At 40.6% G+C, this 26,687-nt stretch overlaps 1 protein-coding gene across 1 annotated transcript in view; it reads left to right on the top strand.

Annotated features, from left to right (window-relative positions):
* Positions 1 to 239: 239 nt before the first annotated feature.
* The window catches only part of LOC111169336 (AGBL carboxypeptidase 1), a 199,354-nt gene continuing 172,906 nt past the window's right edge, over positions 240 to 26,687 (top strand). The window contains exon 1 of the mRNA XM_089906228.1: positions 240 to 392. Within this exon, the coding sequence (XP_089762354.1) occupies positions 240 to 392 (153 nt within the window). The remainder of the gene's footprint in view (positions 393 to 26,687) is intronic.

Below are 26,687 nucleotides of genomic sequence, written 5' to 3'. Positions count from 1 at the left end.
GTGGGCTGCAGGTCCTGCTGCGCACGCTCCAGGTAGGAAGAGGTGGAGAGCTGCAGAACCCGGCCGGCTGGGTCTTTGCGGGCCGGGCCTGCCTCGGAGCCGGGCTCTCCCCGCAGTCCCCTCTGGCACCAGTGGCCTGGTTTGCTAAACAGCAGTAACGCCGGAGTCGGCAGCAGCTCTCACCTTGAGGCTGACCTAAGTGATGCTATGGTGTTTAAATATTAAGCCTGACGGTGTTGATGAGGGCTCTGCTTAAATTATTGAACCTGGCGGGGTTAGGTACTCAGGCTAAAAGATCCAGGTTTGCTCGAGATGAGAAAGATGGAGAAAAAGGCCGTTTGGCAAAAGCAAACCTGTTCAAGTTCTCCCTGAGCAGGGCAGGAGACTTGGGGGTGGGTACATAGAACTGCCTAGGAGGAAAGGGGCAGCAGGGCAGAGGACTCCTCTGGGCTTCTGCTGAATGGCTGTTACCAAGTTCCCAAAGAGTGGCCTGAGTCGGAATTACCTAGGGTGCCTGCCAACAGTGCATCTTCTCAGGCGGGATCTGCCGGAAGGAACCGCAGTCACCAGGGGCAGGAGCCCTGGAATCTGCCTTGCCGTCTTCATGATTCTATTCACTCCTAATTTTGAGAATCCCTATTCCAGAGCACTACTTTGTGAACCTGTCTGCAGATTAGAAACTCCCGGAGGGTGTTAATAAATGCTGACCCCCACTTACCCAAATTCGGATTTAATTGATCTGAGGAGCAACCTGGGCACTGGAGTTTTGAAAACTCCCCAGGTGGTCTCAAAGTGCAACTAAAGTCAATGAACCACTGCTCTATAGACTTGGGTAGATGCTTGCACTGAACCGGATGCAGGAAATGCCAGGGCTCAAAGGGAGCTAAGAGATCTTCTACTCCACGATTTTAAACCTGAAGTCCATGGACGGGTATCATAGAGGATGGGCTTCAAGGGTCTCCATGACCCTCACCCCCTGATTTAGAATGTAAATGTTTTGCACTTACGTGCATACTTCCCAGCTTTGAAGAGCTTAGTTTTGCTCAGATTCTTAAGGAAATGTATATCCATAAAAAGTTGAAGAACCAATAAATCCAACCTTCCGGTGCACAGATAAGGCAATTGAGTCTCAGAAGTGAAATAGCTTCTTAAGGTCACTTAACCACTTAATAGGGGAACTGGAACTAGCACCAAAGAACTTCAATATCCTTTGGACCTAGTGTCTTTGACTCATTCTATCCGATGCATTAGAGGCAAGAATGCCTCTGGGCTAGGAGTGTTTGGGGTGGGAGTGGACCTCAAAATAAATTTGCATTTGTCCTGGAAGTCACTGCAGGATGAACTCAATCTCCTGTCTTCCTACCCGTGGGGATTTCTAATTGATATTTAGAATGATTGTTCCAGGGCATTGCAAGATTCTCAATCATCAAAGAAAGATTTAATTATGTTCAATATACCCTGCTTAGTTCCCAATTAACCAGAACACTAAAATAACCAGAACATGCTTCCCCTGTGCGCTCTAGTTGATCTCAGAATCTGGTGATGGAATTGACTTCGGTTCCTGGCTGAGCCCTGAGCCAGCCCTCTCCAAGTGCCTGCCTGAACCTGTTTTCTGTCTTGAGAGTAGAAGTCAGAACCCTGACATAATTTAAAAAAAGAGAACCCGGAGCAGATATGCCGTGGAATGATGTTTCATGATGGGTTTCATGCCCCACTCCCATCCCCAATCCCCATGGACTAAACCCGGCAGAGTTTCTGAGAAGGGCTTAGCTGAAGTGCTTTTGATCGGGGATCCCAAAGGTCTTAGGGACTCAAGCCAGTCCTCCTTTCTTTGTGCACAAAGGTGAGAGACCGAAGGCTTTGTACTGCTACTCAAACCTGTGGAAGACAGTGGTTATGTCTGAGCAGAATGTGAGCTCAGGATATGAGTTTCCCATATCTTTCAGGAGCACCCCAGAACATTGCCAAGGGAAGAGAGAAAGAGAGATCAGATGACCAGAAAGAGCAAGCACAGGGGTGACAATGTCCCCATGATATGATAGTAGAAATCCCCCTACTCCAGGGCATCACCACTTCTGCCTCTTTGGGCCACAATGACAAAATAAACTAGATCATTAAGAAATGTCAGTTTTCTGCCTATTTTATTTTCCTGTACAGACGGGAAAGGAGTAATTGAATTTTTTTTTTCCTACCCTGACTTAAACACAGCCATATCTCTGTCCTGAAAGTATGAGAATCAGATTTCTACCCAGACATTTTCCAAGTCCCTGACTTTTATCATTTTAGTTGAGGCAGAAAATCAGACTGACTCATGAGGGCCTGGGTATAGAGGGGGAGACAGCCCAGAGCACAGATGAGAGACAGAAAGAACTGGATCCTGCCCCATTTCTGGCACTTACCGGCTGTAAATCCTCAGGCAAGTCCCTCAACCTCTCTGAGCCTTCATTTCTAGATTTGTAAAAGGGGGGCAATAAAAATACTTTGCTCAGCCCTTTGTGCCAGGATTAAGAGAACCCATTTGAAAAGTGCTTGTAAACTATAAATGGCAGTTCAAATGACTCTGATTTTTATGATTTCCCCAGTTGAGTACACAGTGGAGAGGCTGGGAACACTTGCCTAGGCTTTTCATCAACCTGCCCTGCTTTTTTCCTGGGTGGACTCCAATACACTTGGAAAAAAAGGAAGGCGTCTCATTCGTCCTGCTCTCATTTCTCCATGTGGTTTGAGCTAATGGGGAAGATGGGAAGCTGCCAGGGTAGCAGGATGTGGGCTCCACGCCAGCCCTGATGCTGGGAGCCCTCACCCAGTGGCATCCCACAAAATGCCAATTAAGTACCTTATCAAAACATGAAAAATGTATAATTATCTGGTCAGCTTTGGCACACTCTGAGCTGTGATATGGACACATTTTTGCTGTTTGCATTTGCACTTTATTATTTTATGTTATAGTTGCTCAAATTGAATCCCAGGTCTGCATCTTGGCCAAAATGTGCATAGCAAAGCTTCATTTCTCAACTTGGGCTCCAGGAACATTATCTATTATGGATTGCCAACGAGGCTGCAGGATGTGGGGCTTCCTGTCTTGAGTTAGCATTGAGCTTAGATAATAGAAAACCTGGAGGGGGTGACAACTCCACTTTGCCCCTTGGACTTGTTCCTCCAAGGATATTTCCAAGACAACAGATGATTTCAGCCCTTGGGCTGCAAGGAGGGGATGGGCGGAAGAATGATGACTGATATGTTTCATTCATAGCACTTGGGAGTTTTGTTTCCGAAACATGTGTTTAAAATATCCATCTATTATACATACACGGGGCTAGGTGTAGCGGAAACTGAGCTTTCCCTTTGGACATCAACAGAAGGGTTTGGAAAAATCAAGAGAAGAATTTTCCTTTTAGATAGTAAACATTGTGCAGACCTTCTAAACATCACAGGATTCCTCTGCTGGTGAAATTTGAGGCTTTCTGAGGTTTTTATTTTTGGAGACTTCTGCCTCAATTGCAAGACAAACGTAGAAATAAACCAGGAGGGGGAGGACTTATTAAATTAAGACTGAAATCTGTCTTAATTTCAATCACCAGTAGAAACAAAGAAAAAGAAAAACGCCCAAAGGACAAGTGCCCAATGGAAAAGGGACAAAATTGGCAAGAAATAGCCTCTGTCAGTGTCTAAAGAATGACTTAGTGCCAGTCAAACTGGAGGTTGAAGGGGGCAATGGAGGCATGGAGCCCTGTGCTGAGCTGGGAGTGGGGAGATGACCTTATATAGTGTTTTGTTTTTTAAGACCTTGTTGCTTTCACAGTTTCTTAAATTCCTTGGACTTAGAGATTGGAAAAAATAAACATTGATTAAGGGTCCACTCTACGCCAAATTTTCACGTTCATTACCTAACATCACTCTCTGTGCCACCTGTGAGGGGGGTGTGGCTGGTCTGTCTTATAGATGAGAACACTGACCCTCATAAGCCGCTCAAGGCTCAATGGCAGAAACTTAATAAATCCCTAGAGGAGAGATGTGAAGAGGATCTTGTCACTCCAAGGTCTTTTCACTGGTCTCCGGTGCTTACATGACCTAGGGAATACCCACTCACTCTTTTTTTTTTTTTTTTTTTTTTTTTGCGGTACACGGGCCTCTGACTGTTGTGGCCTCCCGCACTGTGGAGCACAGGCTCCAGACGCGCAAGCTCAGCGGCCATGGCTCACGGGCCCAGCCGCTCCGCAACATGTGGGATCTTCCCGGACCGGGGCACGAACCCATGTCCCCTGCATCGGCAGGCGGACTCTCAACCACTGCGCCACCAGGGAAGCCCCCCACTCGCTCTTTATTTTGAGGGTATTACCTTACCTAACTGAACCTGAAGACGGAGGGGTTAAGGATTCTTCATAATAGAACTAAAATAATCTTCCACATCCTGTATTGATATTTGGGTAAATAACTCCTGATAAAGGAAGGTAACAGTTTTGATTTGGGTCAATTGGATATTTTTAATATCTATCTATCCATCCATCCATCCATCTATCCATCCAACCCTCCATAGCTATCCTGTGTGCTAGAAGAGATTCAGAGTATTGGGTAGGATGATACATCAAGAAGAGCAAGGTCTTTGGATCTTGGTTCAGCCATTCAAAACTTGTGTGACTCAGGACACACTACTGAACTTCTCTTTGCTGAACTTTTTTCATTTGTAAAATGAGAATTATAGTTTCTACTCATGAGCTTACTATATGTTTGGAGAAAATGCATGTAAAAAGGTGTTATGTGCCTGACAAATAGCAATTATTATAATTAAACACAGTCCCTGCCCTCATGAAAATACAGTATTCAAGGGGTAAGGTAGGAGGATAAAAATATTTGTAGAGCAAGTTTGCATGTGATGAATGCCATGGTAAACGTAAACATCAAAAAAAAATTCAGTAGAATTTGGGACAAGGGTCTCCTCCTCACTGGATATTCAGGGAAGACCTTGGAAAGTGGGTCAGATTTCAGCAGAGGAAGGTGCAGTTAAGAGGGTGATAAGGGTCCCAAGTGATCTTTCCTATGTCAGGAAAGTGTGGAGAGTACAGGGTATTTGCCATGGCACTGAGTTTGATTAAAACAGAAAATTCGTGAAGGGGGAGAAAGGAGATTGAAATGGGAGTTTGCCTAAATGTTAGAGAGCCTTGAGTGGCAAGCTTCAGATCCGATCATGCCCTTGGTGATGGCTGCCTATCCCTAAAGGTATGGGCACTACAGGACATTCAACCAAGGTGACCGTTGCAAAGCTATTTGGATGGGGGACGTTAGACATGACTGCATCTCTGCCTTTTGTTGCCAAGGGATGTGATGTGTTCCCTGCAACCTCCCCATCCCTGACCTACCTTTTATCCTGGTTCTCTTCCTATCCATTCCCAGCCTTTAGCCCTTTCCTGTCACTTAACTCTGCATCTCACTCCCCTCCCCACACCGCCTCAGCCACTGTCCATCCCTAGTCCGCCTCCAGGGGGAAAGGCTGAGATGGATTAAAGCTCAGGGATTGGAGAAGCAGAACTATTTAAACTTTTTTTTTTTTAATTTGGAAGAAACACAAATTATTTTAGAGGCAGCATTCAAATGTCCTTGTGTCAAAGCAGCTCTCATAACACGTCTGCATTAAGATGACCAGAGTTGAGTCCAAAAGTCCCATCCTCACTTTTGGGAATTGAGAGCACTCAGCGTTTCCATCCCCCTGAGCCCAGATCCTGGATCTGACCGCCTCGCTGAGCACCCACCTCCTCAGGGCAGCAGGTGAGGGACAGAGGCCTGCATGGCTTTGAGGTGTAATTGGAAATGTGCCATTGCTGGGGACATGTTGAGGCAAATGGCCAACAGAGAGAATTTCTGTCTGTAGAAATTCATAACCTGGCAACATGTACTCCACAACTCAGTTGCTAAAACTGGAACTATTCTGATGAAAGCCAAACATAGTCTGAGTTTCAGCCCTGGGAGCTGGGGAAGTACGCAGCCAGGGAAGAGAAGCTGGTCTAGGTTACAATCGCTGTACCATATCTGTAAGCATGGGACAGGCAGCTATGAATCAAACAGACAAGGTACTTCTTCATATTTCAGAAATAGGCACACGGAAATGCATCCACTTGGATGTGACCTCCATATCCTTGTGCCAGACCTGAAATGTAGGAAGTCAAAGGTTTGGGATCTGTACTTTTTCACGGAGTGAATACTGCATGGCTCCTTCAAAGTGATGGATTCGCAAATCAAACTCTCATTAGACAAAAGAATGTGGTGTAGGGGGAGGAAGAGATCAACAGCAGAGATGCCAAGAATAAAAGAATGAGTAGAACAAAGAGTGTGGAAGAAACAGAATGGCACAGAGTATGCACTCAATACATATTTTTTTCCTCCCTCCCTCCCTGCCTTCCCCTCCCCCTTTCCCTCCCTCCCTTATAAAATTTTGCAAAATGAATACACCCATGTAACCAGCACTCAGATGAAGTGAGCTCCCAGCATCTCAGAGGACCCCTCACACCCCCACTTCCAGCCGTGCTCCCCCATTGTAACCACTGCCCTGATCTCTAACCCCGCAGATCAGTCTTGCATGCCTTGTGCTTCATGTAATTGGAACCCCACAGTCAACCTTCTTTTGTGTCTGGCTCCTTTCACTCAGCATTGTGAGAGTCCCCCTTTCGATACAGTTGTAGATTGTTCTCACTGTCGTTGCTGAAGAGCATTCCGTTGCGTGAACGTTCCACGGTTCATTTATGCATTCTAGAGCTCATGATGTTTGGGGTAGTTTTCTTTTTTTGGCTATAACAAATATGGCTGCTATGAACATTCCAGGGCATGTTTTTGTGAAGGTAGGTACACGTGTCTGTTGGGTAAATACCTAGAGTGGAGTCGAGGGCTCATGGGATACATGTATGGTCAGCTGTAGTAGATAATGATATTTTTCAAAAATGAGTGCTCCAAAATAAACACCTATTAACCCTGTAAATACCATTAATTTATGAGCATTTTGGGTACTCCACACCTTTGCCCTAACTTTCTTAATTCATATTTGTTAGTTGAAAGTGGCTTGAGCTGCTTTGCATGGAGGACTTTGTCATGTTTTATGTGTCTAAGTCCCTCTACTTGGTCCCTTTCATAATAATGGTTATAATGATAACTAACATTTATTAAACAGTTTCTACACGTAAGGAGCTGTGCAAAGTCCTTCACATGCATCATCTCATTTAATCCTTACAACAACCCAAGGAGGTGGGTGGTATTATTATCCTCATTTTAAAACTCTCAAACAGAAGGTTGGAGAGGTTAACACACTTCTCAAGGTCACAAAGCGAGTGAGTGGCAAAGCTGGAATTTGAGAGGAGGGAATCTGACACCAGTGGATGTTTTCTCGCCAGGTGTATAAACTCTCTGAGGAAAAGGAGGGGCATTGAGAAGATTCAGAACAGATTTTCCCAGGTGGTAGGTGTCTGCTGAGGAGAATGGAGACCCCCCCACTTGGCACATGCGGGGAAGACAGCAGCTGTTCCCACAAGGCTGGCAGGACTGGCCAAGAGGGCAGAGAACAGGTGCCTACAGCGGGGGTCAGCAAACTCTAAGGGCCTGATAGCAAATTTTTTAGGCTTTTCCGGCCACAGGATCTTTGTCATACTCGTTCAACCCTGCAACTGTAGTTGTAGACAGTGTGCAAATGAATGGGTTTATGTTCCAGTAAAATTGTGTACAAAAAACAGGGAGTAGGGGCTTCCTTGGTGGCGCAGTGGTTGAGGGTCCGCCTGCCGATGCAGGGGACACAGGTTCGTGCCCCGGTCCGGGAAGATCCCACGTGTCGCGGAGCAGCTGGGCCCGTGAGCTATGGCCGCTGAGCCTGCGCGTCCGGAGCCTGTGCTCCACAACGGGAGAGGCCACAACAGTGAGAGGTCTGCATACCTCAAAAAAACCCAAAAAACAAAAAAAACAGGGAGTGGGCTGGACTTGGCTGTTGGTGGTAGATTGCAGACCCCTGGCTGGAGGTCCTTTGGGCATAGGCAGGGTGTAGGGGTGGGAGATGGAACAGAAAGAGAGTGATAGGGCAGTTGGGGCTGCCAACTGCCAAGTGGGAGCTTCCCTCATGTGCCATGGGTGTCCTCCTCAACTCCCAGGCTGCCTTTCTTGCAAAGGCAGCACATCAGATGATGCTCTGAGTTCCTCTGGGGGCAAGTCTTACAGAACCTGAAATGCACACTTCAGAATGTCATTTCCTGCCACTGCTACTGCCTCCAATTTTCTGAGTATCAGTGGAGGCAGTGATTGTGTCTGTCAGCCCTCCAAGGTGGGGTTTCAGGTCATTTTAGCAGCACTTACCAGTGTAACAGGTGACTGTCTTGCAGATATTGTCTGCATTCAACAGCGCTACCAGCACATGTTCAGTCCAGCACTTCTCAGACTGGGTTCCACAGAACACCAGTGTTCCCTGGGATGCCAATGAGTATTCTGCTCACAAAGGGTCTTGTTGACAGATGGATCTGAGATGTCAGGGTAAATAAATTTACTAATTTCTTTACTGAAAAATAATCAATCTTTTAAAGGCTTTTCAAACATTTCTGTCCTATAGCTCTCAGTTTAAGTGTCTTTTACTCAGAGAGGAATACTCTGACAGCCCAATGAACTACCCAGTCACTCTAAGTCCCACCTCTCTAGTTTGACTCTCTGCATAGAACTTGCCATTTCCTGATGCTTGTTTGTATCTTCTCTGCCTTCTTCCACCAGGGTAGGGATCTCATCTGTCTTGTTCACCTTTACCCCTACTACCTAAAGCACTATCTAGGACATAGTACGTGCTCAATAAATATTTACTGATTGAATAATAAGATGAATGTGCATGTATATTATCAAGTTGGGGATATACTGTATGGCATTTCTAAACCATCTTAGAGATGGGATAATTTTTTATAGCAAAACCCCACTAGTATCCCACAGGACTTTAGGAATCCATGGAGCACATTTGGGAAATCCATGGAGCACATTTGGGAAACAGTGGTTGTAGACCAATGCCATGTTAAATCACTGCTGGTCTGTGAGGGTTGAATTTCTCCTGATCTGGAAACTAACCTCTGGCTTGTTGAAACATTTCTGATCTGAGTTGATACAAAGTTAGATCTATTGGAGACCTAGGGTCATTCCTCTGCTTGGTGAATTCCACAAGCGGATGATTCTACGATCTATCTGTAGGCTTTGAGTTACATGAATTCGAATCCTTACTTGATTGGGAGAAAGAATACAAGTGACAGATGTGGAGGTTTAGAAAAATGTTCTTCCTAGAGGCTCAAGAGAGCCATTCTGCTTCTGATCAGGAGGCCCGATGGTGATAAGAACAGCATTAACCTCAGGTTTCAGATGAAAGGCAAGGTCAGATTTCAGAGTTGGGATATCTGATGAAACTTCCCCTAGGGAACTTGGAGAGAAGGCAGCTTCTTCAATAAATGATCAGTAATGAATTCTCCCTCTACTCTTAAAAAAAACCAAACAAACCCAAGCTCAGTGTGTGTTAACATCTCAAATCTTCCGATCCCACCAGTGAGTACAGCCCAATGCCCTAAATTTCTGACCCATAGGCATCCTTATCCCATTCCTCTTAATACTCAAATTAATCCAGGAAACCCCCATGACAATGCAGATATTTTTTACTTTTCACAATAGGTAGATTAAGAAGTCACTATAAGAAAATTCCATTTTCTCCTTGACTTTCATTATTAAAACATAAAATATATATCATATACCCTAAAGGAAAAAAATTCCCCAAACCACAGCTAAAATTTTAGACTAAGGAAGAGGCTAGAATGGTAATATTTGAATAGGTATTACTTGAAAGTGGATATTAAAATTCAAGAAGTGTTTTTGCCATGAGCTGCCTCACATTTGCTGAGCACTGACTATGTGCCAGGAAGAAGTCTAAACATGTGACATGTGTTATCTCATGCAGTCCTCACAACAATCCTGTGAGGTGGGTACGACTGTTATCTGCATTTTACAGGTGAGGAACACAAGGCCCTTGTCAAGGTCACATAGCCTTTAAGTAGCAGGGTCAGGATGTGAACTCAGGCACAGTCTGACCCTAGCTTGCTTATTACTCATTGCTATTACTCATCAGGCTACAGAGTCTCTTTTCCTTTTACCTGTCCTTTTCACCACTACACATTTTTTTCCTGATTAAAGAAGTAATACAAGCTCGTGATTGCAAAAATTTAATTAGACTATAGATATAAATTTTAGGGAGTAAAAATCACCCCATCAAATCCTGATCCCTAAGACAACCACACAAGTGTCTGCTGTATATTCTTTTATATGTTTACATACATATAGCAATATGTGTATTTCTATAACTATGTCTCTGTGTGTGTATCATTTTAACACACTAGTATTCAATTTGCTTTTCCTACATGTCAGTATAATTGCACATATTTCAAGCCAGCACATATAGACCCAGCTCAATCTTTTGTGATATAACTTAAATAAATAGAAGTATAGTTTCTTCTAGCGTTTCACTTAAATTTGACTTGGCTTGTGTTTTATTTTCATTTTTTGATATTTTATGTGTTGCATTTTAATAGTCAACTTTATCAAACTTTTCTTACATGAATTATTTTTGGCCATGAAACATTTTCCCCAGGATCTAACTCTTATACTTAATGATGTTTGAATTTAACTCCATTCTCTTTTTCTTAAGTGTTGTTGCTTTCATAGAACTTCTCTGCCATACCACACTTCACCAGTACATGGCAACAGTAAACAAATTTATATGCTTAAAATTTCTTTTACTGGAAGATCCCAGTTCTGTGACATCTAATAGAGCTCTGCTTGATAGTGTTTGGAAATTTTACATTTGACATAAGGAATTTAAGGGGGAAAAAATGTCATGAAGAACCTAGGGGTAAGACAGGAATAAAGACACAGACCTACTGGAGAACGGACTTAAGGATATGGGGAGGGGGAGGGGTGAGCTTTGACAGGGCGAGAGAGAGTCATGGACATATACACACTAACAAACGTAGTAAGGTAGATAGCTAGGGGGAAGCAGCCGCAAGGCACAGGGATATTAGCTCGGTGCTTTGTGACAGCCTGGAGGGGTGGGATAGGGAGAGTGGGAGGGAGGGAGACGCAAGAGGGAAGACATATGGGAACATATGTATATGTATAACTGATTCACTTTGTTATAAAGCAGAAACTAACACACCATTGTAAAGCAATTATACCCTAATAAAGATGTTTAAAAAAAAAAAATAAATAAAATAAAATAAAATAAAATAAACATATATAGGTTTCATGGCTGGACTTCAGGAGGCCAGAGTTGATTTTGGATGCTGCCACTGTCTTTCTGTTTGACTCGAATCCCCTGGGCCAGCATCCTCTGTTTTGTTGGTTTTCAGACTTAAGTGCTAGGAATGTGCGCAGCAATATCATCTGTTTCCTTGGTATATTATGACTCTCTTGTTAATGGTTCATTCATTTATTGAATGCTTCCCTCATGCCAGAGACTGCTAGGTAGTGGGTGGCAAGGTTCAAGAATCTTATTACTCAGATACTTTCCTACTGAAATTCTTCCAAATGTTAATGACTAATGTCAGGAAGAGAGAGATCCAGAATGCTGCAGTCACACCTGCCCTCCTTTGCTCCATGGACCATTTTATTCTGTGGTGACTGGCTGAGAACACAGTATTATCATTACTCCAAGTCCCTGGGGAAGATCTGAAGACTCAGCTGCTGTAACATGTTCAGCTATGCCTATGTACTTACGTTAATTCATATGTGGTCTTTTTTTTTTTTTAACAATTCTTAATCTTTTCATTCTTTTTTCTTCCAGGGAGTGGGGTGTCACAGATTCCTTTTTTTTTGGCTGCACCCCATGGCATGTGGGATCTTAGTTCCCCGACCAGGGATTGAACCCTCACCCCCTGCAGTGGAAGCGAGGCATCTTAACCAGTGGACCACCAGGGAAATCCCATAGATTCCTTTCTGATGCCATTGAAAGCTAAAGACACTTTCCCCAGATAAATGCTCACACAAATTTTTGTGAACAATTTCAGGGTAATAAGCCACACCATAAGACTTCACTCTCTCAAGGTATTTACTTGGGCTTTGTTTCATGGAATGGAGCTCTTTAAGGTTGGAATAGTAGAGGTGAGTTCTAGTCACATAAAAGAAACCCCACAATTCTGTCCAATTGTGATATATCTTTCATGCCTCCAAACTGGTCACAATACTCTTTTTATATCCACATCCCAACTTTGCCTTGAACATCTTTCATATCTGATCTATACTTTTGAAAATTTTAAGTACCTTTGATGGATCAACTGTAATGTTACTTTTCAAAAAAAGCCTCTTTTGATAATTTGTGTAGGTGATATTTTTCTCTGTCTTCTGAAGTAGCATCTAAACATTTGTACCTTTCTCTTAAACCATCTATGCTTTGCTTTATTATAGTTGTTCTTTATTTTTCAACAAACCTTTACTGGGCAGGGAGAATCCCAGAATAAATATGACGTGGTCTTTGTCCTCCCAGAGCTCACTGTATGTATCTAGAGGAACCAGATATACATTTGAGAATCTCCTGAAAGTTACAGACACTTTCTCTAGATAATCATACATCTGCACTTTAACTAAGCACTTAAATCTTAGATTTGCCTACAGTTTGAATAAGAATCTATGCCATGTGATTGCTCGGGTTGACATATGAACAAATAATTATAAAGTATTATTATAAGTGAAGGTATAACAACAGCCCAATGTATTCTTGGAAGAAGGGGCATCTCAAACAATCTCCAGTATTCCATGACCTTCTCTTCCTGAGTAGTAGATTGATTAGATAATTCAGATCAACACTTGTGTTGGAGACAGTTTAAAATATAGATATAATATAAATAATTTTTTTCTAAAAAGCATCCATATTCTAGTGAGATAATGAACATTTAATGACCTGAGGACAGAAGAGGTGGGAAACCCAGAGAGATGAGCAAAATTCTGGCACTTCTGCTTTGGAGGCATTTACTATTTTGGAAGGTGTGGCTGGAAAGTTTAAATTGTATGTTCTGTAACTTTGCATGTCTAGAAGAAAAGGAGTTGGAATATAGGGCTTGCCAACAATGGGGACCCTGGTAAACTACTGTCTGCTTTTGGGCTGAGACCTGGAGGGATGCCCCCTAGAAATAAAGGTTAGCCATACATAAACTAATCTTTACACTGAGCTATTCTTCAACTCATCTGGGTGGCCCAGAAAATCCTAAGACTTGAATGGGCAGTCTCAGGTTCCTAGAGCTTCTAGGTGCCTGGTAGTAGCAAATTAAAATCAGTGGAAGAAAATATCGTACTAGGCCTTACATTAATTCTACAAATAATTTGGAAACCAGGGACAAGGGGAGATAAATCAATATGAGTAAACACCAGCAGAAACAGGGAATCAATAACCTGTGATAAACTATAATGGAAAATAATATAAAAAAAGAATGTGTATAACTGAGTCATTTTGCTGTACTTCAGAGATTGGCACAACATTGTAAAGCAACTATACTTCAATTTTAAAAAAAAAGAAGAAAAAAAGAAATAACAGATTTCTGTTGTACTCCAGAAAGGAGAATTACCAGTCACAGAATGTAAGAAAGCTTTGGTTACTATGTTCAAAGAGATTAAAATCAAGTTTGAAAAATTTGGCATTGAACTATAATACATACAATGTGATATAGCAGATTTGAAAAGGAACCAAATAGAAATTCTTGAACTGAAAAATAAATAACCAAAATTAAGAACTCAATGGATAGATTTAACTGCAGATTACACTTGGCTGAAGAAAAAAATTGAAAATCGGGTCATAAGAAACTATCTAGAATGAAGCACAGAAGGCCAAAAAGCTTAAATATGCAGAAGGGCAGGTAAGAAATACAGGAGATAGAGAAGGTCTAACATACATTTAATTGGAGTTCTGGAAGGACAGAAGAGAATGAAGCAGAAACAGTATTTCAAGAAATAATGATAGAGTCCTAACCCTTTAATATACTGCTCATTACTTGATAACAGAGGCAGTATCTTTCTCAAGTCTGTATTCTCTGAAATACTTAGCAGGACTTTATTAAGAGTTTGTTGAACTTGTTAGTTGAGGAAACTTCTGTATTATGTTCTATTCCATTTTATATTTTTAGAGTCATGTCAGAAGTTCCCTTAAAATAGTATACTTTAAAAAACAATATTGTAAAATTACTATCTGTTGTGGATATATATTCAAATATCTAAATCCCTGTATTTGCAGTTGTCACTTCAAAATTTAGAGCTAAATCTACAATTGACACTACAGTTGAAGATTAAGCTCTAATTTGCAATCTGATGATTCAGTTTTGACCACAAAATACCCCCTTAAACTCATATATGTTACCTATGATTATACTCCATTTCTTCTCTTGTTTTGTAAGTTTTATAGCAGCCTTTGGCAATGAGTTATAAAATTCTAATCTGGTCACAACTAATTAGAATATTACATTTGCTTACTTTTCTCCCGTTCTCTTTAATGATACGTATTCTGATAAATAACTTCATTTTTTTCCTTTAAAGTAGAGAGGAAACATGATATTTTATAGGTTCCCTGGGAAACAGATTTTGAGACAAAGATGTGCATTCAGGAAGTGTACTGGGGCGTGTCTCAGGTCCACACACGGGGGGAATGAAGGAAGCAGGATTGGGCAGTGGGAGGAGGTGAAATGCAATGTAGTCACAGCAAAGGCTCAAGCTGATGGTCCTTTAGCAACTGTCTCATCCTGTGGTCAGGGGGTTGAAACTTTATACCTCCTCCCCCACACCACTGACCAGTCATTGGTTATAGGCTGCTTCCAGAGAGAGGACATGACCTTAGAGATCTCTTCATCTCGACAGCAGCTCCCAAAGAGGGACTCAGGTGAGAGCTGTCAGTCACTAATATTCCCTTTGGTTTGGGGGATGAGTGCCTCAGTCCTGAAGGGGAGACCCAAGAGGCACAGCTGTAGCGTCCACTACAGGTGACAACTGATAAGACTGTGCATCAAGCCACCTAGGTTCAAATCCTAGTTTTGCTGCTAATTGACTCGGTGATCTTGGGCAAGCCACATAACCCCGTGAGTCACAGTTTCCTCATCTTTAAAAAGACAGGAGTAGGAATGAGATAATATTTTCCTCAAATTTAGTCATTTGTATGCTACTTTCATACTTTTTTTCATATTTTGGATCAATGATACTATTGTTTACTTGACATGATTTATTTCAGCAAATTTATTCATTTTAACTTAATGTAATTTAAGCTGGCACTTTATATACAACCATAAATATAGCAGTAGTACTTAGCAAAAATAGAAAGTAGTGACAAAAATAAATTTAATATAAACAATGCAATACTGTTAAAGTCCAGCTAGACACTTGCCTGTAGAGTCTCTGAGCCTGCTCTCTGCTTTCTAAAAAGATTAGCAACTATTGGAAAATAATTGGAAATATACTAATAACTAAGACATTAACAGACATTCCCTAAAAGAAGAATAAACACTTTACTGGGAATAAACGTTTTTCTCTATGTGATTCAGTGAAATTCAATGCTATGTCTCCTGTGACATCTAAATCCAGCTCATATACTCTCAGTAGGAGATTGCTGACCTTCCAAGGAAATCTGGATTAGGTAGCTTTTAGGGTGAAATTATGCTATTCCATGATTCTCTCCTTGTGGGAAAGGAATATTAGAGAGAAAGTATTTATGAGTTATACTTTTTTAAAAGGTCATACTTCTATTAGATTGAGTACCAACCAGAAGCTTGAGGAATTAAATTTATTGGATAAGGTCTCTAATATTATGAGCACACCATATCTGAAATGTAGCTATGATGACTAGCAATGAGAATGCAATGCTTCAGTTCTCCCAATACCCCTGGAAGAAAGAGCCTCTCATAGGTGGTAGACACTCCTTCCTTTGGTAGCCTAGCACAGCTCTACCCTACATCTAGCTTCCTCTCCTCTGGAATGACTGATCTGAAGTAGCACAATGTATGGTCCTATCATCCTGAGACCACCAGTTTCTTGTTCAGATGCTGTTTCCATGCTGACCTGGAGTTAGCCAGTTTATCCCAGGTCATTTAGGCGTTAATAGGAGGGGCCTTGAAAATTCTTCCCGTGATATCCTCCAGATATTGGACCCTGTACAGGGTTGCCCAAACCTGTTGGCCTGCTTTCAGAGTTCTATCACCTCTGCCTGTGTTGGTCACAATCAGGAATAGAACTCTGAGTCTTCTCTAGCATTTCAGCTGTATTCTAAGCTTAACTAGGGTTACTGTTTCGGATTCTTTACTCAGCTATGGTAATAAACAGTTCATCCTAGTCTTGGCATCCTTTCATCCCCCGATGTTAGGATTTGGCATCTCCTATTGAATTGACCTGCAGTAGCCAACCAAAGGATGGCTGGAATTCTATGTCCATACCCATTTCCTCCATAAACAAATCAGGAAAGTTATCTTTCTTGAGGCTAGTAAAGGTGTTCACCTTAGTGGGGTCACCACCCTTCATTCAGTTAGTTCTACATTCTGAATATTCACCAGTAATTGAGACCATGAAGCCTCCTTGCTTCTATCATAAAACGAATTTATATCAATACATAAATAATGATGATGATGACGTTATTATGATGAGGAGGAAGAAGGTGAGGAGGAGGTGCAAGAAGAGAAGGGGGAAGAGGAGAGAAGCAGAGGGGAGAGACCCTTATTGAGCATGTACTACTTCCAGGCCTGATGCTCCACCTTTCACAGAGGCAGGGCCTATAGTAATCTTTGAATATAAATGCTTCCATGTGATGAATTCATCCCTTAAGTTTTAGAGCTCAAGTGCTATTGAACAAGCTAATATGTCTTACTCTCTTCTGGACCAACCCAGTCTTGGCTCCTTTTATGGATCTTTCTAACTCTTCTTGGTAGTGAGTCAGTTCTTGGACCCAATTCAATGAGGTCTGTGAAAGTAAGTTCGTTTTATATATACAGTTTTATTGGGTATAACTTATGAGTCACATGGAGTATCCAAAGTTATGCTAGTATTTATAGAGTGACCTGCCAACTCAGCTCTCCATCTCTTCAGTTCTCATCTGAGTATCCCTTTTCTCTTTACTTCCAAATGTCTTTCTTGCTCCCCATTCTGTTATTTAATTCTGAAACTGGCAGAGGCACAAAGCTTAGATAAATAATAATGTACAAATAAATGTGTGTTCAGCCTGATGTATGGATAACTTCTCTGCGGTATTGTAACCCAGTGTTTTTTTGTTTTTATTTATCTATTTACCTATTTATTTATTTATTTTAACATATTTATTGGAGTGTAATTGCTTTACAATGGTGTGTTAGTTTCAGCTTTATAACAAAGTGAATCAGCTATACATATACATATATCCTCATATCTCCTCTCTCTTGCGTTTCCCTCCCACACTCCCTATCTCACCCCTCTAGGTGGTCACAAAGCACCAAGCTGATCTCCCTGTGCTATGTGGCTGCTTCCCACTAGCTTTCTATTTTACATTTGGTAGTGTATATATTTACATGCCACTCTCTCACTTCGTCCCAGCTTACCCTTCCCCCTCCTTGTGTCCTCAAGTCCATTCTCTACGTCTGCATCTTTATTCCTGTCCTGTGCCTAGGTTCTTCAGAACCTTTTTTTTTTTTAGATTCCATATATAAGTATTAGCATACGGTATTTGTTTTTCTCTTTCTGACTTACTTCACTCTGTATGAGAGACTCTAGGTCCATCCACCTCACTACAAATAACTCAATTTCGTTTCTTTCTATGGCTGAGTAATATTCCATTGTATATATGTACCACATCTTCTTTATCCATTCATCTGTTGATGGACACTTAGGTTGCTTCCATATCCTGGCTATTGTAAATAGAGCTGCAATGAAAATTGTGGTACATGACTCTTTTTGAATTATGGTTTTCTCAGGGTATATGCCCAGTAGTGGAATTGCTGGGTCATATGGTAGTTCTATTTTTAGTTTTCTAAGGAACCTCCATACTGTTCTCCATAGTGACTGTATCAACTTACATTCCCACCAACAGTGCAAGAGGTTTCCCATTTCTCTACACCCTCTCCAGCATTTATTGTTTATAGAGTTTTTGATGATGGCCATTCTGACTGGTGTGAGGTGATACATCACTGTAGTTTTGATTTGCATTTCTCTAACGATTAGTGATATTGAGCATCCTTTCATGTGTTTGTTGGCAATCTGTATATCTTCTCTGGAGAAATGTCTGTTTAGGTCTTCTGCCCATTTTTGGATTGGGCTGTTTGTTTTTTTGATATTGAGCTGCATGAACTGCTTGTAAATTTTGGAGGTTAATCCTTTGTCAGTTGCTTCATTTGCAAATATTTTTTCCCATTCTGAGGGTTGTCTTTTCATTTTGTTGATGTTTTCCTTTGCTGCACAAAAGCTTTTAAGTTTCATTAGGTCCCATTTGCTTATTTTTGTTTTTATTTCCATTTTCCTAGGAGGTGGGTCAAAAAGGATGTTGCTGAGATTTATGTCATAGAGTGTTCTGCCTGTGTTTTCCACTAAGACTTTTATAGTGTCTGGCCTTGCATTTAGGTCTTTAATCCATTTTGAATTTATTTTTCTGTATGGTGTTAGGGAGTGTTCTAATTTCATTCTTTTACATGTAGCTGTCTAGTTTTCCCAGCACCACTTATTGAAGAGGCTGTCTTTCCTCCATTGTATATTCTTGCCTCCTTTATCAAATATACGGTGACCATATGTGCGTGGGTTTATCTCTGGGCTTTCTCTCCTGTTCCATTGATCTATATTTCTGTTTTTGTGCCAGTACCATATTGTGTTGATTACTGTTGCTTTGTGGTATAGTCTGAAGTCTGGGAGCCTAATTCCTCCAGCTCCGTATTTCTTTCTCAAGATTGCTTTGGCTATTCAGAGTCTTTTGTGTTTCCATACAAATTGTGAAATTCTTTGTTCTAGTTCTGTGAAAAATGCCATACGTAGTTTGATAGGGATTGTATTGAATCTGTAGATTGCTTGGGGTAGTATAGTCATTTTCCCAATGTTGATTCTTCCAATCCAAGAACATGGTATGTTACTCCATCTGTTTGTATCATCATTAATTTCTTTTATCAGTGTCTTATAGCTTTCTGCCTACAGTTCTTTTGTCTCCTTAGGTAGGTTTATTCCTAGGTATTTTATTCTTTTTGTTGCAATGGTAAATGGAAGTGCTTCCTTAATTTCTCTTTCAGATTTTTCATCATCAGTGTATAGGAATGCCAGAGATTTCTGTGCATTAATTTTGTATCCTGCTACTTCACCAAGTTCATTGATTAGCTCTAGTAGTTTTCTGGTAGCATCTTTAGGATTCTCTATGTATAGTATCATGTCATCTGCAAACAGTGACAGCTTTACTTCTTCTTTTCCGATTTGGAATCATTTCATTTTCTTCTCTGATTGCTGTGGCTAAAACTACCATAACAATGTTGAATAATAGTGGTGAGAGTGGACAACCTTGTCTTGTTCTTGACCCAAGAGGAAATGGTTTCAGTTTTTCACCATTGAGAATGATGTTGGCTGTGGCTTCGTCGTATATATGGCCTTTATTCTGTAAGGTAAGTCCCCTCTATGCCTACTTTCTGGAGGGTTTTTATCATAAATGGGTGTTGAATTTTGTCAAAAGATTTTTCTGCATTTATTGAGATGATCATATGTTTTTTCTCCTTCAGTTTGTTAATATGGTTTATCACATTGATTGATTTGCGTATATTGAAGAATCCTTGCATTTCTCAGATAAACCCCACTAGATCATGGTGTATGATCCTTTTAATGTGCTGTTGGATTCTGTTTGCTAGTATTTTGTTGAGGATTTTTCCATCTCTCTTCATCAGTGATATTGGCCTTTAGTTTTCTTTCTTTGTGACATCTTTGTCTGGTTTTGGTATCAGGGTGATGGTGGCCTTGTAAAATGAGTTTGAGAGTGTTCCTCTCTCTGCTATATATTGGAAGAGTTTGAGAACGATAGGTGTTAGCTCCTCTCTATATGGTTGATAGAATTCGCCTGTGAAGCCATCTGGTCCTGGGCTTTTGTTTGTTGGAAGATTTTTAATCACAGTCTCAATTTCAGTGCTTGTGATTGGTCTGTTTATATTTTCTGTCTTCCTGGTTCAGTCTCAGAAGGCTGTGCTTTTCAAAGAATCTGTCCATTTCTACCATGTTATCCATTTTATTGGCATATAGTTGCTTGTAGTAATCTCTCATGATCCTTTGTATTTCTGCAGTGTCAGTTGTTACTTTTCCTTTTTCATTTCTAATTCTATTGATTTGAGTCTTCTCCCTTTTTTTCTTGATGAGTCTGGCTAATGGTTTATGAATTTTGTTTATCTTCTCAAAGAACCAGCTTTTAGTTTTATGGATCTTTGCTATAGTTTCCTTCATTGCTTTTTCATTTATTTCTGATCTGATCTTTATGATTTCTTTCCTTCTGCTAACTTTGGTGTTTTTTGTTCATCTTTCTCTAGTTGCTTTAGGTGTATGGTTAGGTTGTTTATTTGAGATGTTTCTTTTTTCTTGAGGTAGGATTGTATTGCTATAAACTTCCCTCTTAGAACTGCTTTTGCTGCATCCCCTAGATTTTGGGTCATCGTGTTTTCATTGTCATTTGTTTCTAGGTATTTTTTGATTCCCTTTTTGATTTCTTCAGTGATCTCTTGGTTATTTAGCAGTGTATTTAGCCTCCATGTGTTTGTTTTTTTTTTTAACAGATTTTTTTCCTGTAATTGAAATCTATTCTCATAGCCTTGTGGTTGGAAAAGATACTTGGTACGATTTCAGTTTTCTTAAATTTACCAAGGCTTGACTTGTTACCCAAGATATGATCTATCCTGCAGAATGTTCCATGAGCACTTGAGAAGAAAGTGTATTCTGTTGTTTTTGGATGGAATATCATATAAATATCAATTAAGTCCATTTTGTTTAATGTATCATTTAAAGCTTGTGTTTCCTTATTTATTTTCATTTTGGATGATCTGTCCATTGGTGAAAGTGGGGTGTTAAAGTCCTCTAGTATGACTGTGTTACTGTCAATTTCCCCTTTTATGGCTGTTAGCATTTGCCGTATGTATTGAGGTGCTCCTATGTTGGGTGCATAAATATTTGCAATTGTTGTATCTTCTTCTTGGATTGAACCCTTGATCATTATGTAGTTTCTTTCTTTGTCCTTTGTAATAGTCTTTGTTTTAAAGTCGATTTTGTCTGATAGGAGAATTGCTACTCCAGCTTTCTTTTGATTTCCATTTGCATGAAATATCTTTTTCCATCCCCTCACTTTCAGTCTGTATGTTTCCCTAGGTCTGAAGTAGGTCTCTTATAGACAGCATGTATATGGGTCTTGTTTTTGTATGCATTCAGCCAGTCTATATCTTTTGGTTGGAGCATTTAATCCATTTACATTTAAGGTAGTTATGGATATGTATGTTCCAATTACCATTTTCTTAATTTTGGGGGGTTTGCTATTGTAGGCTTTCCTTCTCTTGTGTTTCCTGCCTAGAGAATTTCCTTTAGGATTTGTGTAAAGCTGTTTCGGTGGTGCTGAATTTTCTTAGCTTTTGCTTGTCTGGAAAGGTTTTAATTTCTCTGTTGAATCTGAATGAGATCCTTGCTGCGTAATCTTGGTTGTAGGTTTTTCCCTTTCATCACTTTAAATAGAAGGGAGTGGTGTCCTGCCACTCCCTTCTGGCTTGCAGAGTTTCTGCTGAAAGGTCAGTTGTTAACCTTATGGGCATTCCATTGTACGTTATTTGTTGTTTTTCCCTTGCTGCTTTTAATATTTTTTCTTTGTATTTAATTTTTGATAGTTTGATTAACATGTGTCTTGGTGTGTTTCTCCTTGGATTTATCCTGTATGGGACTCTCTGCATTTCCTGGAGTTGATTGACTATTTCCTTTCCTATATTAGGAAAGTTTTCAACTATAATCACTTCAAATATTTTCTCAGTCCCTTTCTTTTTCTCTTCTTCTTCTGAGACACCTATAATTAGAATGTTGGTATGTTTAATGTTGTCCCAGAAGTTTCTGAGACTGTCCTCAATTCTTTTCATTGTTTTTTCTTTACTCTGCTCTGTGGTAGTTATTTCCACTATTTTATCTTCCAGGTCCCTTATCTGTTCTTCTGCCCCAGTTATTCTGCTTTTGATTCCTTGTAGAGAATTTTTAATTTCCTTTATTGTGTTGTTCATCATTGTTTGTTTGCTCTTTAGTTCTTCTAGGTCCTTGCTAAACGTTTCTTGTATTTTCTCTATTCTATTTTGAAGATTTTGGATCATCTTTACTCTCATTACTGTGAATTCTTTTTCAGGTAGACTGCCTATTTACTCTTCATTTGTTTGGTCTGGTGGGTTTTTGCCTTTCTCCTTCATCAGCTGTGTGTTTCTCTGTCTTTTCATTTTGCTTAACTTACTGTGTTTGGGGTCTCCTTTTTGCAGGCTGCAGGTTTGTAGTTCCCACTGTTTTTTGGTGTCTGCCCCCAGGGGCTAAGTTTGGTTCAGTGGGTTGTGTAGGCTTCCTGGTGGAGGGGCCTGGTGCCTGTTTTCTGGAGAATGAGGCTGGATCCTGTCTTTCTGGTGCACAGGACTGCATCTGGTATTGTGTTTTGGGGTGTCTGTGACCTTATTATGATTTTAGGCAGCCTGTCTGCTAATGGGTGGGTTGTGTTCCTGTCTTGCTAGTTGTTTGACATAGGGTGTCTGGCACTGTAGCTTGCTGGTCATTGAGTGGAGCTGGGTTTTAGCTTTGAGATGGAGATCTCTGGAAGAGTTTTCACTGTTTGATATTGCATTGAGCTGGGAGGTCTCTGGTGGACCAATGTCCTGAACTCGGCTCTCCCACCTCAGAGGCACAGGCTTGACACCAGACTGGAACACCAAGACCCTGTCAGCCACACAGCTCAGAAGAAAAGGGAGAAAAAAAAGAAATAAAATAAAATAAAGTTATTAAAATAAAAAATTAAAAAGTAATATAAAAAAAAGAAAGAAGAGAGCAACCAAACCAAAAAACAAATCCACCAATGATAACAAGCGCTAAAAACTATACTAAAAAACAACACCAAACAAAAAGAAATGGACCGAAAGAACCCTAGGAAAAATGGTAAAAGCAAAGTTATACAGACAAAATCACACAAAGAAGCATACACATACATACTCACAAAAAGAGAAAAAGGAAAAATATATATATCTATATATATAAAAAAATAGAAAAATTAGAGAAAAGGAAAAGGAAAAGAGCAACCAAATCAATAAAGAAATCTACCAATGATAATAAAGTCTAAATACTAAACTACGATAAACATAAAGCAGAAACAATTAGATGCAGAAAGCAAACCCCAAGTCTATAGTTGCTCCCAAAGTCCACCACCTCAATTTTGGGATAATTTTTTTTCTATTCAGGTATTCCAGAGATACAGGGTACATCACGTTGATTGCGGGGATTTAATCCGCTGCTCCTGAGGCTGCTGGGGGAAATTTCCCTTTCTCTTCTTTGTTCACACAGCCACTGGGGTTCAGCTTTGGATTTGGCCCCGCCTCTGAGTGTAGGTCGTCTGAGGGCATCTCTTCCCTTTTGGGAAGTTTGAGGTCTTCTGCCAGCGTTCAGTAGGTGTTCTGTAAGAGTTGTTCCACATGTAGATGCATTTCTGATTATTTGTGAGGAGGAAGGTGATCTCCATGTCTTACTCCTCTGTCATCTTGAAGGCCTCTAACCCAGTGTTCTGCTGTGTTTGTCAAGTGCTTGGATGTACAGAGAGAACGGGATGGTTCACTATTCAGTGAATTTGGTGCTTATGTTACATGTACTTGGTGTTTGTGAGATTTGGTTCATAGAATTGTTTTCAGGAAAGCTAATTCCCCATTACTCAGGACAGAAATGCATTTGGATACACTCCAAGGTAACCATGGTTAAAGCAATTTTCATACATGTTATGTTAGGCTTGCATGAAGATGGAACACTGATATGATGCAGAAGACCTCTGAACCTATCTTGAGCCCTAATTAGAGTTAGGAAAGCTGCATTTGATTTCGGGATAATACCTGTCTTTCCAATTGACTCCAGTGATTGTCAGCTAGGGATAATTTTGCCCCTCAGGGGACATTTGGCAATGTCTGAAGACAATTTTGGTTGTTATAGTTGTGGGGGATGCTACTGGTTAAACATCCTATAATGCTTAGCATCCTAAATGCTGCTAAATGCAAAATGTCCTACAGTGCACAGAATCTGGCCCCCTCCTAAAGAATTGCCCAGTCTAGAATGTCAACAGTACCAAAATTAGAGCCCTGCTCTGTTTAATCAGCCCTTAATTCACTTTACTAATTGAGGGTGAAATTTAAGATGGCACAGTACCAGATAGCACAGTGTAATTTGGTCCAAATAATACTTTGCCTGAGAAGGATAGTGATGCTGTCTTTGTTAATTCTTGGATTTGCTCATAGAAGAATCAGGCTAGTGAATCTCAGGACAGATGTTTTCTCTCCAGAGCCACCTCCTCCTCATTCCCGCTGGCAGTGTGCTTTTGCACCCTGAACCAGTTGGCAGGGATCAATGCAATTTGCTTTTTTAAAAATATTTATTTATTTATTTATTTATTTACATCTTTATTGGAGTATAATTGCTTTACAATGGTGTGTTAGTTTCTGCTTTATAACAAAGTGAATCAGTTATACATATACATATGTTCCCATATCTCTTCCCTCTTGCGTCTCCCTCCCTCCCACCCTCCCTATCCCACCCCTCCAGGCGGTCACAAAGCACCAAGCTGATCTCCCTGTGCTATGCGGCTGCTTCCCACTAGCTATCTACCTTACGTTTGGTAGTGTATATATGTCCATGCCTCTCTCTCGCTTTGTCACAGCTTACCCTTCCCCCTCCCCATATCCTCAAGTCCATTCTCTAGTAGGTCTGTGTTTTTATTCCTGTTTTACCCCTAGGTCCTTGCAGTTTGCTTTGATGTATTCCTGAGGCTGGAGGAATTGTTGAACAATGTGAGTGACACATGCCTGGAGGCAAAGTGTATTATAATTCGTAAATGGGAGAAGGAGACCAATTAGAGTTGATTAAAACCAGAACACACTGGGAAACATTTGGGGTCCAAAATCATTCAGCAAGCAAACGTATGCAAGCCAAGATCCAGGCCTGTCAAAAATGAAGATGGCCAGCATGCCCTATGGTTTACACATGCATAGGGGACCACAGGAGAAGATAAAATAAAAGAGGTTTGCAAACAACGTGGGTCCTCCATGACTTTTATCCTGTTCTTATTTCTTCTGCAGCATGGTTAGAGAGTGGAGAGCTTAATTTTGATCTTTAGTGGCCAGACACTGGGTTTAGCTCCAGAGAGAGCTGAATTTCAATCCTGGTTCTAGTACATATAAACTGTGTGCTTCTAGGCAAGTTATCTAGCTTCCTTAAACCTCAGTTTTCTCTTCAGTATAATGGGGAAAATGATATCTACCTGTTGTGAAGTTGATAGGCTATTGATATCGTTTGTGAACACGCTAACACAATTTTGGCACACTTTACAAATGGTCCCTGATTTACAATGATTTGATTTATGATTTTTCGACTTTATGATGGTTTGAAAGCAATATGCATTTAGAAGAATCTCAACTTTGAATTTTGAATTTGGATCTTTTCCTGGCTAGCGATGTATGATATGATACTCTGTCTTGATGCTGGGCAGCAGCAATAAACCTCAGCTCCCAGTCAGCCATATGATCATGAAGGTAAACAACCGATACTTACAACCATTCTGTACCCAGACAGCCATGCTGTTTTCACTTTCAGTACAATATTCAATAAATTACATGAGATAGTCAACACTCTATTATAAAATCAGCTGTAGATGATGTTGCCCAACAGTAGGCTAATGTAAGTGTTCTGAGCATGTTGAAGGTAGGCTAGGCTAAGCTATGGTGTTCAGTATGTTTGGTGTATTTAATGCATTTTGTACTTAACGATATTTTCAACTTAGAATCCCAAGATGTAACCCCATTGTAAGTTGATGACTATCTGTATATGCTTGATGGCCATGCTTGATGGGTGAATATTCACCCATCTTCCCCCCACCCACACCTGAAGCAATGCCATGTCTCCCTTCCCACTAAAATGTTGAGCTTCTCAGAAGTTCGTTCTTGGAAGAATTTTGGATGTGCTTCAGCGTGAAAGGCACACTCTAGAATTCCTCAGTGGATACAGGAGGATGGCTTACTACCATTGCTTTACTGTTCACATTTAACCAGCATTCTCTCTTCTTCTGTCATTGGTAGGGGGCAGGGATGGGAGAAAAGAGGATGACAAACACTTGGTTCAAGTCTACTCCATGGATTAGAAAATGAGAATCTCTAGGAACTGACTGGCTATCGCTTTGCCCTCTCAGTGTTTCTCAGAGCCTCATGCAACCATATGGATTCCAATTCTGGTGGCTGTACAGTAACAGCTCACTTTTTGTAACTCAGTTCTCCAGGAAAATCACATCTTTTGAAAAATAATTGAGAACCAAGACAATAACCAGTTAATGAATGGGAAGAGCCCAAACTGATGCCATGCTATAAAATCCATATACGGTGTTAGGAGAGCCCTATGCTACCATAACTAGAGTTGCCTTACTCTTAAATACTTTACATGCATTTAAACACACCTCTTGATCTAATTTCAAGGCA

The sequence above is a fragment of the Delphinapterus leucas genome, chromosome 2, assembly GCF_059928025.1.
Source record: "Delphinapterus leucas isolate spDelLeu-1000000601 "Yukka" chromosome 2, BTC_Dleu_Yukka2, whole genome shotgun sequence".
NCBI classification, from domain to species: Eukaryota; Metazoa; Chordata; class Mammalia; order Artiodactyla; family Monodontidae; genus Delphinapterus; species Delphinapterus leucas.
The sequence above is the reverse complement of the archived record's forward strand: the minus strand, read 5'-3'. Positions and strand labels throughout refer to the sequence as shown.